The sequence below is a fragment of the Mus musculus genome, chromosome 13 (genome assembly GCF_000001635.26).
Source record: "Mus musculus strain C57BL/6J chromosome 13, GRCm38.p6 C57BL/6J".
Taxonomy (NCBI): Eukaryota; Metazoa; Chordata; class Mammalia; order Rodentia; family Muridae; genus Mus; species Mus musculus.
This window is the reverse complement of record NC_000079.6, coordinates 14,026,884-14,040,058: the sequence shown is the minus strand read 5'-3', so window position 1 is coordinate 14,040,058 and position 13,175 is coordinate 14,026,884. Positions and strand designations below refer to the sequence as shown.

Here is a 13,175-nt window from a genome sequence, read left to right as displayed (position 1 = left end):
TTAAAGTGGTGACTTACTTAAAACATTGCGTTTACTCTTGTTCTCCCTCATGCCTTAGCTGGTTAACTTTTTCTTTCCAGTTCTGGAGGGATCAACACTACACCTTTCTATGTAACTATGAACTCCCTACGGTGATTTAGTGCCCATAAGCATGAAACATTTTTGTTTTTTAGATATGAACCCCCCTCCGCTCCTCCCATCTCTCTTGCCTCGACCTTCCCAGTGCTGATTGTAATTGCCATGAGCCATCACGCCCAGCTATGAACTTTTAGTTCGCGTCTTGAATCAACTACAGTACGCAAAATCGACTGGTCCCACAGTCCTTCGGGGTTGCAGTTCCGGTGTCTACCTTACCAGCACTTCGCGACAATAGGGTTCGCGTTTGGAAGGGCTAAAGTGGTTTTCATCACTTCCTCTGCGGAGGTGGGACTTCCGGTCTCCAGATACTTCCGCCTAGAGCCGAAAGCTTCGTCGCTGATTGCGTGAGGGTCTCTGGGTGCTGACAGACCGGCAGAGGGAAGGTGAGCTTCGTAAGGTCGTGGAGCTGAGGTGGCGAGCTGCCCAATGGGGCTGGGTTGCCTGAGTGTGTGCTTTCTGCTCCGAGACTTCTCCGGTCGGCTGGGCCCCATTGTGGGCTGACCCAGCGGAAGGCTAGTGCGCCTGCGCCAAGCGCCTTCTGGATCCTCCCCACCCCTCCCCCGTTAACATCTGGGCGTGGGTCTCAAGTGATGCTGCCATCTCTTCCTTTTGACGTTTCTGGTGGACAGCGGTGGAGGGTGGTGGGAGGGCAGAGAGGAGTATTCAGATTTTTTTCCCTTTTTTTGAGGGGGATATTTTATTTACATTTAAAATGTTATCCCCTTTCCCGGTTTCCCCTCCGGAATCCCTCTATTTCATCCTTCCTTCCCCTGCTTCTTTGAGGGTGCTCCCCACCCACCCGTCCACTCCCACCTCGCCGCCCTGGCAGTCGCCTACACTGGGGCATCGAGCCTTCACAGGGCCAAGGACCTCACCTCCCATTGATGTTCAACAAGGCCATCCTTTGCTACATATGGGGCTGGAACCATGAGTCCCTTCATGTGTACTCTTTGGTTGATGGTTTAGTTCCTGGGAGCTCTGCAGGGTCTGGTTGGTTGATATTGTTCTTCCTGTGCGTTGCAAACCCCTTCAGCTCCATCAGTCTTTTTTTCTCTAACTCCTCCGTTAGGGATCTTGTGCTCAGTTCAATGGTTGGCTGCTAGCAGCTGCCTCTGTATTTGTTAGGCTCTGGAAGCGCCTCTCTAGAAACAGCTATATCAGGCTACAGTCTGCACACTTCTTGCCATCCACCTTAGTGACTGACTTATCTCACTCAGGATATTTTCTAGTTCATTCACTTGCCTAAGAATTTCATGAAGTCATTGTTTTAATAGCTGAGTAGTACCCCATTGTGTAAATGTACCTCATTTTCTGTATCAGTTTCTCTGTTGAAGGACATCTGAGTTCTTTCCAGCTTCTGGCTATTATAAATAAGGCTGCAATGAACAGAGTGGAGCATGTGTCCTTGTTATATGTTGGAGCATCTTTTGTGTATATGCCCAGGAGTAGTATAACTGGGTCCTCAAATAGTACTATGTCCAATTTTCTTACAAACCTCTAGACTGATTTCCAGAGTGGTTGTACCAACTTGCAGTCTCACAAACAATGAAAATGTGTGTTCCTCTTTCTCCACATCTGCTGTCACCTGAGTTTTTGATCTTAGCCATTCTGACTGGTGTGAGGTGGAATCTCAGGGTCATTTTGATTTGATTTCCCTATGACTAAGGATGTTGAACATTTCTTTAGGCGCTTCCTGGGCATTCAGGATTCCTCAATTGAGAATTCTTTCTTTAGCTCTGTACCCCATTTCTAATAGGGTTATTTGGTTCTCTGGAGTCTAACTTCTTGAGTTCCTTGTATATATTAGATATTAGCCTTCTATCAGATATAGGATTGATAAAGATCTTTTCCTGATATGTAGGTTGCCGTTGTGTCCTGATGGCAGTGTCCTTTGCCTTCAGAAGCTTTTCGGTTTTATGAGGTCACTTTTGTTAATTGTTGATCTTAGAGCTTGAGTCATTGGTGTTCTGTTCAGGAAAATTTCCCCTGTGCCCATGTGTTCGAGGCTCTTTCCCACTTTCTCTTCTACTAGATTAAGTTTATCTGGTTTTATATGAAGGTCCTTGATCCACTTGGACTTGAGCTTTGTACAGGGAGGTAAGAATAGATCAATTTGCATTCTTCTACATGTCAACCACTAATTGAACCAGCAGCATTTGTTGAAAATGCTGTCTTTTTCCCACTGAATGGTTTTAGCTCCTTTGTCAAAGATCAAGTGACCATAGGTGTGTGGGTTCATTTCTGGGTCTTTCTTGCGCGTGCTCGACTGGCCAGGAAGAATGATGTTACAACAGGATCCTTCTGCACACGTTTATTGGGAGAGATTGATTGTAGAGGCGAAAAGACCCCGAGCCCAGAACTGGTGCTGCTTTTATAGGCCTAGGAGAGGCGTGTCTCACACCCGGATTGGTTATGCACTAAGCCTCATTTGCATGTTCCTCATCTGATTGGCTCCTCTCTCTCAGTACCTTACAGAACCTCATTATCATACCTCATTTGCATGTCTCACATCTAATTGGTTATACTCTCAGTACCTTACAGAACCTCATTATCATGCCCGGGCCAGGCAGTGTCTTTGCAAAAAACTTTACTGCATATGTACACGTTGGTTGTTTGTCCAATCTTATGCGTGGTGGCCAGCAGTAGTCAGTGCCACTCAGCAACGGCACATGTGGCTTCCCACAGGTCTTCAATTCTATTCCTTTGCTCTTCCTGCCTGTCTCAGTACTAATACTATGCACTTTTTACCACTATTGCTCTGTAGTACAGCGTGAGGCCATGGATGGTGATTCCCCCAGAAGTTCTTTTATTGTTATTTCAATATCCTGGATTTTTGGTTATTCCAAATGAATTTGCAAATTGTTCTTTCTAACTCTATAAAGAATTGATTTGGAATTTCGATGGGGATTGCATTGAATCTATAGATTGCTTTCTGCAAGATAGCCATTTTTACTATATCAATCCTGCCAATCCACGCACATAGGAGATCTTTCCATCTTCTGAGATCTTCAGTTATACAGACCTTTCACTTGTTTGTTTAGCGTCACACCAAGGTATTCTATATTATTTGTGACTATTGTGAAGGGTGTTGTTTCCCTATTTTTTTTTCCTCATCCTGTTTATCCTTCGAGTAGAGGAAGTTTAGGAGTTCTCTGGTGGAATTTTGGGGGTCACTTATATATAGTCTCATATCATCTGCAAGTAGTGATATTTTGACTTCTTCATTTCCAAATTGTGTCCCTTTGACCTCCTTTTGTGGATTAATTGCTCTGGCTAGGACTTTGAATACTATATTGAGTAGGTAGGGAGAGAGTGGGCAGCCTTGTCTCGTCCCTGGTTTTAGTGGGATTGCTTCAAGTTTCTCTCCATTTAGTTTGATGCTGGCTACTGGTTTGCTGTAGATTGCTGTTACTATGTTTAGGTATTTGGTCCTGGAGAGCTGTGCCACAGGGCTAACTTCCCGGTGCAGATGGAGACCAGAAGGATCTTGTTTTGTGGTTCCTGAGCTCTCGGATCTCCTGGCAGTTCCCTCTTTGGCAGTTATTGCAGCAAAAGTGTTCGCCTCGTCTGTGAACTAAGGAGTAACAGCTCTCCTGGGAGACCAGATCTCTCCGGGCAGGATTTCAGAATTCTTTTTTCTTTTTGAGAGAGGGTCTCATTCTGTAATCCAAGGCGGTTTGGGAAATAATCTGAGGCTGGCCTCAAACTATCATCAACACTTTTGCTTTGCTTTAGCCTCTCAGTGTACTAGCCAGCAAGTCTGGCAATCAATAAATTTACGAATTTTTAAAACAAGGATTCACTGTTAGAAGCAGAACTCACATTTAGAGCAGGATGACCTTGAACCCGTGGCAATCCTCCAGCCTCAGAGTGCTGAGACTACATTTGTGATTCACCACGCCTTCAGAATAACAGGTTTTTTGTTTTTTTTTTTTTTGGTTTTTGGTTTTTGGTTTTTTTCCAGACAGGGTTTCTCTGTGTATCCCTGCCTGTCCTGGAAATCACTCTGTAGACCAGGCTGGCCTTGAACTCAGAAATCCGCCTGCCTCTGCCTCCCGAGTGCTGGGATTAAAGGCGTGCGCCACCACCGCCCGACCCAGAATAACATTTTTTACAGAGTTTACTACCATTTGGGGATTGGTCTGTGAGCTGTAGTTGAATCCAAGATTAGGGTGTGATTTAGTCATCCCCAAAGAAACAGGCTTGTTGAGACAACAGGGTCTATAAATGCTAATAAGAAGACTGCTCTCTTGTCTGGTGTGAAAGTTAGCCAGGTCCACTATCCATTGAGGTTTTCTACTATCTTTTTATGTCATTACTTTTTAAATTTATTTATTATATGTAAGTACACTGTAGCTGTCTTCAGACACTCCAGAAGAGGGCGCCAGATATTGTTACGGATGGTTGTGAGCCACCATGTGGTTGCTGGGATTTGAACTCAGGATCTCTGGAAGAGCAGTCAGTGCTCTTAACCGCTGAGCCATCTCTCCAGCCCCATATGTCATTACTTTTAAATTTTCTTTTTTAAGATTAATTTTTATTTTATCTGTATGGGTATTTTATATATAAGGTATGTATGTGCACCACATGTATGCAGTGCACCAGGAGGCCAGAACAGGGCATTGGATCTCCTGAGACTGGAGTTACAAATAGTCTTGGGCTGCCATGTGAATGCAGGGTTTTGAACCTGGGTTCACTGGAGGAGTAGCTAGTTGTCTTAACCACTGAGCCATCTCTCCAGCCCTAGTTTTAATTTTTCTATGTACTCATGTTACGGGTGATGTTGTAAACACTACCTGGAACTTTTGTTTGTTTTGGTTTGGTTTTAGAGGTATCTTTATATAGTCCTGGCTGTTTGGAAGCTTAGTGTGTAGACCAAGTTGGTTTGGAACTTCCCCTCTCTGCCTCTAGAGTTCTGGGCTTAAAGATGTGGGCCACCACAGCCCAATGCAGACAATTTTATAAATCATAGTTTTTATTAGGGTCTATAAAAATATTCAGAGGTTTAAGGTACTGATCCAGATCTGCCCTGATTTAGAGAAAGTTCTTCCACAGTGGCCTTGAGACCACTGGAGTCCGTCATGCCAGACCATTTCCTCCTTGTTTATTTCCTGCTGCAGGGTTTCTGAATTGCTACCCCTACCTCATCCACCTCATTTGTAATCAGATTCATTTTCAGTGCATCATTGAGGAGGAGTGTGGTGTTCTGTGTTGTTCCATGAAGGGGACTTTTTCTTTGTTCATAATTGGGTCACAGTGTAAAAGAATCAGATTCGCTAGAAGTTGGCTTCTTTTAATATTGAAGGCAATACCTACTCCACCTTTGGTTACCAGTGTCATCAGTCTCCCCAGAATGGCTTTTGACTTGCTTTTGTTAAAGGAGACCACAGAAAGCAAATTGATGCGAAACTAGTACACTTCCTATTACTCCCCTAAAGAGAATTAGTCGTTTTCTCCTTTCTTCCTCCTCTTCTTTTTCTTTTTCCCTTTCCTTTCCTTTCCTTTCCTTTCCTTTCCTTTCCTTTCCTTTCCTTTCCTTTCCTTTCCTTTCCTTTTCTTGTCCTGGGGCCTCCCTTATACTAGGTTACTGCTCTACCACTAAACTCTACCCCCAGCCATGGTAGGGTCTTGTCTGTGCTGATCTTTAATATTTGATTTTCCTACCTCAGCCCCAGAGTAGTTGCAATTATAAGCCTGTGGGTCTGGCAGGACTTTGCCATGTGACTTACTGGCCTATTGTATTTATCTCAGTTGTCTACTGAGACACTTGTTCAGCCCAAACCTTCAGAGTCATTATGACTCAGCATTTTTGTGTATTCATAACAGCTAATTCTCTGACAGTCAAAATATGTCCAAATCATCAAGCCATTTCTCAACAACACTCACCTGTTTAAAAAAAATAGCAGTGTCTCTCATAAGATTACTGTCCCTAACTACTAGTCACAGTTTCTTCTTGTCAGTTAGCATCACAGAATCTACAGGAATCGTTTTAAGAAAGTAAGATAATCTCATTCCTTTGCGGTTTTACTCTGCAGAGTCCTAACTGACCTGGCCCTGCATCATCCTTGATCTGCCAATTGCTGATCTCTCTCTCTCTCTCTACATAAATATATATATATATGTGTGTGTGTATATATATATTTATTTTATTTATTTATTTATTTTTTAGAGACAGGGTTTCTCTGTGTAGGCCTGACTGTCCTGGAACTCACTCTATAGACCACCAGGCTGGCCTCGAACTCAGAAATCCACCTGCCTCTGCCTCCCAAGTGCTTAAAGGCGTGTTCCACCACTGTTTGGCTGATTGCTGACTTTTTAATTGCACCATTATCTACCCTCAAACACATTGTAACTTCTAAGATAATAAGATTTTCAGTTTCTTTGCCTGAATGGTCTGTATGGTCATAGTTCAGTGTCTCACCTCTTCCCCTGCGTTTTGGAGTAATATCTTTCTTGGCCATCTTCCATCTTTAACAGAGCTACTGTTCTTCTTGTCCTGTTGTTTATCCCTTTCTTTGTATCATGTGATGTACCCAGTTATCTGGTATATTGTGTTTCTCACCAAAAGGATAGATGCTTCCAGAAGGCAGATATTTTCCTGCTCTGCCCTTAGTACCTAGAAAAGTGTCTGGCTTTCAGTAGGAAGTTGTAACTGTGGATTGAAGGTATTTAGGTTTTTCTACCATAATATACATGTTTACAGTGTCTGCCAGTGACCTACAACGTCTAATATGTTGTATTTTATTTGCGTGACTATTTGCATGTTTGTACATACAGGGTAGGGCATATTTGTGGCACAGATAGATGCATGTGCACATGTATGCATGTGGAGGCATGAAGTTGATGTTGGGTATGTTCCTTGATCTCTTCTATTTTATTTTTTGAGGCAGTACAGTATTTCTTGCAGAACCTGGAGCTCACAGCTTCCTGTTAATACAGCTAGCTGGCTTGTTAAAAAGGAGCCATTCTCTGCTTCCCAAGATACTGGGATTGTGAGTGGCTGCCACACAAACCCAGCACTTAGATGGGGTCTGGGAATCCAAAATCTTGTGTACAAGCTTGCATGGCAAGTACTTTGTCTATTCAGTCATCTCTTCAGCCAAGCATTTAGTACTTGCCCTTTGCAGGGGTTGGATTTTTTTCTTTTTAATTAATTTTCTCTTTTCACTTTTCTCCAGCCACTTGTTTAAAAGATACATTATTTTATTTTTCTTATAACGATTAACTTATAACTTACTATATATTCTTTATTCAAATCTATTTACAATTTTTATCCTGTGAGCAATATTTCTTATAATCTTTAAGTTGCTGATTTCCAGCAAGCTTCTTAGATCATCTCAGCACTTAGTTTTTTTTTAATATATATATATATAGAGAGAGAGAGAGAGAAAGAGAGAGAGAGAAGAGAGAGAGAAGAGAGTGTTGTGACTGTCTTAACAATAAAGTTATTAGTTAGAACTATTTTCTGGTGTTTTTCTTTGAAATTTGCTGAAGTCAACTTATACTTTATAATAGAATATGTATTTAATGCATATGCACACACATGCAAAACATACTCACTCACTCAACAACAACAACAAAGCCTGCTAAAACAAAAGGAAAAGTGAGCAAGATATGTAAGTGCGTAGTTCAGAGAAAGGGAACCTGAGCAGATGCTCATCTTCCATTATCACTGGATAAAATACACGGTTTACAGATCTCTCAGGACTAGAGCACTTGCCTAGGATGCCTCAGGTCTTGGATTTGATCTCCACCATAAACAACAAAACAAACAAAATGCATACACTGGTAAAACTTTGTGGATGTTCTTTGTAGGCAAAGTTGTTAGGATACAAGAGTTCATATCCCATATTCTCCTGATAGGACTGTACATTGGAACAACCATTATAAAAGTGTATTTGATATTAGCTATCAAAAAATTAAATGCATATTCTCTTTGGTAAGCAATCCCAGACTAATAACAAGAAGCTGTGAGTTTCTGGCAAGATAACTCCTTGCTCTCCCATTTGTGGAATTCTAGGAATGGAGTTCTACTGGCGTCTTACTCAGGGACTAGAACTTTGCTTCACAGCACAATCTTCTTACAAGCAGGACACTGCCTTGGCAAGTGTATATATCTGTTTCCTAACACATAAGTAGCCCAGGCTGGTTCCTACTAGCTGTTCAGTCTCCCCAAATTATCTAAGCTGCTTTTACTTCCCCCGTGTGTTGGGCTCTGTGATGATTTCATTTGCTTTTTATTGCTGAAAATTCCATTGTAGCACAGGGTTTCGTATCTTCGACGTTGCAGTACTTTAGAGTACCACTGATCTACCTAAGGCAAAACCCAGCGAACTGATCAGGTTGAAGAAGGAACCAAACTGAAGCCATGTTGAATAAAACTTCCATTTTGGATAAGGGTCAAATAAAGTTTAAGTTCCCAAGACCTCCCTGGGTAACTGATACCCTGCTTGGCAGAAAGAGACATAAACTTGGGTAACTGATGTCCTGGCTGGCAAGTTGAGACATTAATGCTAGGCAGGTTGCCCCATCACAGTTGAATAACCTAACCAAACACATATTCCTAAGGAAATCCCGTATTCCTAAATCCTGATTGATGAGGACATGTTACTGTAATCTTGGCACAGATATTTGTGGATTTTGGGTTTAAAAACTCCATGACATTCTGGGTTGGAGTCACAGTTCAGCTCTGGAGCTGTGATCCTGATCAATCATAGCAGCCTGAGACCAATATGTTTTTGTCCTCTGTTTAAATTCTTACTAAGATGAACATTTTAAGGATGCAGACAGCTCCCGAGTCTGTGCTGTTGTCCCTGACTAGTCAGTTCTTGGGGCCTACTTCAACTAAAGAGCTTGCTTTGCTGAACTTTTGTGAGTGCTTGGGTGGTTTGGGATTTTTGGGCCCTAAACACAAGGATCCTTACGTTCTGCTTCACCATTTTTATCTAATTATTCTCCCAAATGTTGATTCTAGTGTTTAACTTAATAAACTCTGTCTTAGTCAGGGTTTCTATTCCTGCACAAACATCATGACCAAGAAGCAAGTTGGGGAGGAAAGGGTTTATTCAGCTTACACTTCCATGTTGCTGTGCATCACCAAGGAAGTCAGGACTGGAACTCAAGCAGGTCAGAAAGCAGGAGCTGATGCAGTGGCCATGGAGGGATGTTACTGGCTTGCTCAGCCTGCTCTCTTATAGAGCCAAGACTACCAGCCCAGAGATGGTCCCACCCACAAGGGGCCTTTGATCACTAATTGAGAAAATGCCTTACAGTTGTATCTCATGGAGACATTTCCTCAACTGAAGCTCCTTTCTCGGTGATAACTCCAGCTGTGTCAAGTTGACACAAAACTAGCCGGTACAAACTCCTCATTGCTTCTGGTCTCTGCCCCTCTTTCATTCTATGGATTACTTACACTGCTACTGGTATATCTAAAACAAGGCATTTAGCAATCCAGCTATCTCAGTGCTTACTCCCAAAAGACTAAAGTTTGAAGGAAGTCATAACCAAGCTGAGCATGTGGCACGTTTGTAATGCCATCACTTTGGAAGCTGGGACAGGAGGATCAGGCATTCAAGGTTTGCTTATATGAGAGATCTCGCCTCCAGAATAAGCTGGGCATAGTGGCAGGTGTCTGTAATCCTAGCACTTAAGTGGATTTTAATACCCATCCCTTAACTACATAGTGAGATTGAGGCTAGCCTGGGCTGGGTTACATGTTTTAAAGAAAAAGAAAAAAAAAAAAAGAGATATTAACCATAATATATCATCATACCTCAAATTTTGAGTTATTCATTTTTTGTTACTCTTTTCCTGAGCTAGGGTCAGGTATCTCAGGCTGGCTTCTGACTGCTAGGATTAAAGGCATGAGCCTCTCTGCTTTGTGGGTGCTAGGCAAGCACAGACCAACTCAGCTAGATCTCCAGGTTCATTGTTCTTTAGTATGTGTGTACACGTGTGTGTGTGTGTGTGTGTGTGTGTGTGTGTGTGTGTGTGTGTGTGTGTGTGTGTGTGTGTGTGTGTATGCATGCACGCATGCATGCATGCATGCATATACAGGTGTGCGTGCATTCACATGTGTCCACATGGGGGCCAGAGGTCTACTCTGTCTTACTCTATCACTCTCCGTTTTGCTTTTTGAGACAGGGATAATCACTAAACATGGAACTCACCTGTTGGCAAAACTGATTAGCCAATAAGCTGCAAGAATCCTCCTGTTTCCTCTTCCCAACTCTGTAATTATAGGTGTATACTGTCTGTCACATTTAGCTTTTTCTGGGGATCTAAACCCAGGTTTTCATTTGTGTATAACAGGCACCTTACATAGTAAGCCATTTTATTCAGCCCCTAAATGGGATGCGAAACTTTGGCTGGGTGTGGTGGTTAATATCTGTTATTCCAGCACTTGAGCAGAAGGAAGAATTTGCTATATGTAGTTTAAGAGCTTGAGGCCAGCCTAGACTACAATTTTTGCTAATTAAGTTCTTATTGGTTTTTCTTTTTCTCCTCCCTAGATCTCCTATTGTGGATTCCTGCTATCTTATAATGAGTGACATTTTGCCATTAGATGTCATTGGTAGAAGAGTTGAAGTTAATGGAGAATATGCAACAGTGCGCTTTTGTGGTGCTGTTCCTCCTGTGGCAGGTAAGCTATAGAAATCTTCCATCACTTCTATGTAAACATCTTAGTAGTGTTTATCATACCAATGTTGAACTGGGTGTGGTCACACATGCCTTCAGTCCCAGCACTCTGAAGCAGAGGCAGGTAGATCTCTGAGTTCTAAGCCAGCCTTTTCTACATGGCAAGTTCCAAACCAGCTGGAGCGGCACGGTCTCCAATAAAGAAATATATAAAATAAAAAATCAATTTTGAGTACTGTGCCAGCCAACTTGCAGACACATAGTTTTATTTGGGGTCATTGCATTATATATGTATAGGACTTGTTGACTAATTTCACCCCAAATTTTAGTTTTTCACATCATGCATACACATCTTGGAATATTGTAGTCGTTGTCCAATACAAATGAAATAAAGAAAGAGTTGAGTTCTAGGCCAGCCAGAACTACAAAAGCCATGTCTCAAAAAAGGAAGAAGAAGAAGATGAAGAAAAAAGACTAGACTTCCTCTATTTATGTATTGAGAGAATTTTATTAAAACTTAAAATTTATCAGTGGTCAAATATTTAGTTTCAGTTTTTTCCCTACAAAAATCCCAACAATGTTTTTGTTTGTTTTTATTATTTGTGTTTGTATGTGTGTACACTTTCCATGATACTTGTTGAAGTTGTTTCTCCCACCATGTAGAACCTAGGGATTGAGCCTCAGGTACCACTGAGAGACCCTGTCTCAAAAGCACAAGGCAAGGGCTCAGCAGTTAAGAGTATTTCCTGTCCCTGTAGGAGACCTGAGATCAGTCCTAACATCTACATCAAGTGGCTCATAAACTTCTGTAACTCCATTTCCAGGGGTCGGTCAGACACTTCTGTCCTTCTTAGGAACCTGCATTCTCATACTCATCCCTAGTCAGTTGCTGGATGGCTTCCATTTTTCAGACTTCATGCCCATGGGGCTGGCAGCTCTACTGCCCATTCTGCTATAATCTTACCCAGGGATCAGAGCCTCCTGCCTCCTTGCAGGTTTCTATCTGGGACAATCTTTTTCTTTGAGGGCATTTTTCTCTTGCATTTTTTGGACTGAAATTACCTGTATTTCATCTTCAATTTTTCCTCCCTCAGACTTTTTGTTGTGGTGGTAGTTACAGATATTTAGGGTAGAATTTGCCATTTTAATCATGTGTTGATTATAGTTATGAGTTATGATTATAGTTTTGAGTTATGATCTGACATTAGCCAGTTTATGAAGTGGTCAGTTCAACAGAGAGAGAGAGAGAGAGAGAGAGAGAGAGGGAAAGAGAGAGAGAGTTAGTTTAGCTGTTCACGTTTTCTGGGGTTTTGGTAGCTTTTTAGTCCACATATTGTATTATTGCATTGTTTAATTGGGGTTCCCAGGAGATTCCTGAGACATTCCCTCCTCCACCTGTGTGTGGTGCAGCTTCTGTTACAAATGTGTGTGCTTGCAGGAGAATATAGCATCCCTCTGTCATCTTTTGTCACTTGTTCTTATTTTTTCTTTTGCTAGGACTCTGGTTAGGAGTTGAGTGGGACAATCCTGAGAGAGGAAAGCATGACGGGAGCCACGAAGGTACTATGTATTTTAAATGCAGGTAAACATTTCTTATGACTTGACAAGGTCCTAGGTAATTATGACTAGTAGGGCTGGAGAGGACATTGTTGGACTGTGAGTAGTCAGTGTAGCATATGGAATGGTTAGAAAGCTCCTTCAGCCTGGCATTGTGCCGCATGTCTTTAATCCTTGCACTGAGGTGGTAGAAGCAGGCAGTTACAGTCATGGACAAGTGCCTGCCCCTGACAAGAGGCCAGAGGAGTGTTGTCTTTTGCTTTCTGCTGAATTCTCTTAAGACAGTGTCTCTCACTGAACCTAGAGCTACTGTTTTGGTTAGACTGGTTGGCAGGCAAACATGTGGAACTCTTAGCTCTCCTCCATTCCCCTAGTGCTGAGGTGATAGGTTTATGTAGCTTGCATGGTGCTGGGGATACCAACTCGAGTCCTAATGTTTGGACAGCAGTACTCTTGCTCACTGAACCCTTTCCCACTCTATCCCCCTTTTTGTTTTAGTCATATTGTATAAGCTTGCCTCTAACTTGATGTACAGCTAAGGCTGGTTCGGAAATTGAGATCCTCCTGCCTCTATTTCTCAAGTTCTGGGGTGATTGCTATACACCACCATGCCTTGGCTAGCCCTTGGTTTCTTCCTTCTTTTTTGGATTGGATCTCACTGTATAGTTCCCGGCTGGCCTGGAACTCATTATGTAGAACAGGCTAGCCTCAAACTTACAGAGATCTCTCTCTGCCACCTGAGTATTAAGATTAAATTTCACTATACCGGTCTTTTGGTTTCTTTTTATGTGTCACAGGTTCTGAGCACTAGGTGCTAGTAGGATGAGGACACTAATCCA

At 42.2% G+C, this 13,175-nt stretch overlaps 1 protein-coding gene across 10 annotated transcripts in view; it reads left to right on the top strand.

The window, feature by feature from the left end:
* Positions 1-408: 408 nt before the first annotated feature.
* The window catches only part of Tbce (tubulin-specific chaperone E), a 41,704-nt gene continuing 28,937 nt past the window's right edge, over positions 409-13,175 (top strand). For 5 of the 10 annotated variants that reach the window (XR_003950480.1, XR_003950481.1, XR_873135.3 and 2 more), the window contains exons 1-3: positions 409-521; positions 10,653-10,783; positions 12,277-12,361. Coding sequence is in view for 2 of the 10 variants with exons in the window: in XM_006516773.4 (XP_006516836.1) it covers positions 10,684-10,783; positions 12,277-12,361 (185 nt within the window). In the remaining 8 variants the exon portion in view is untranslated. Of the gene's footprint in view, positions 522-10,652; positions 10,784-12,276; positions 12,362-13,175 lie in introns of those variants that run through there. The other 5 variants (NR_130788.1, NM_178337.3, XM_006516773.4 and 2 more) reach the window with 4 other exon arrangements.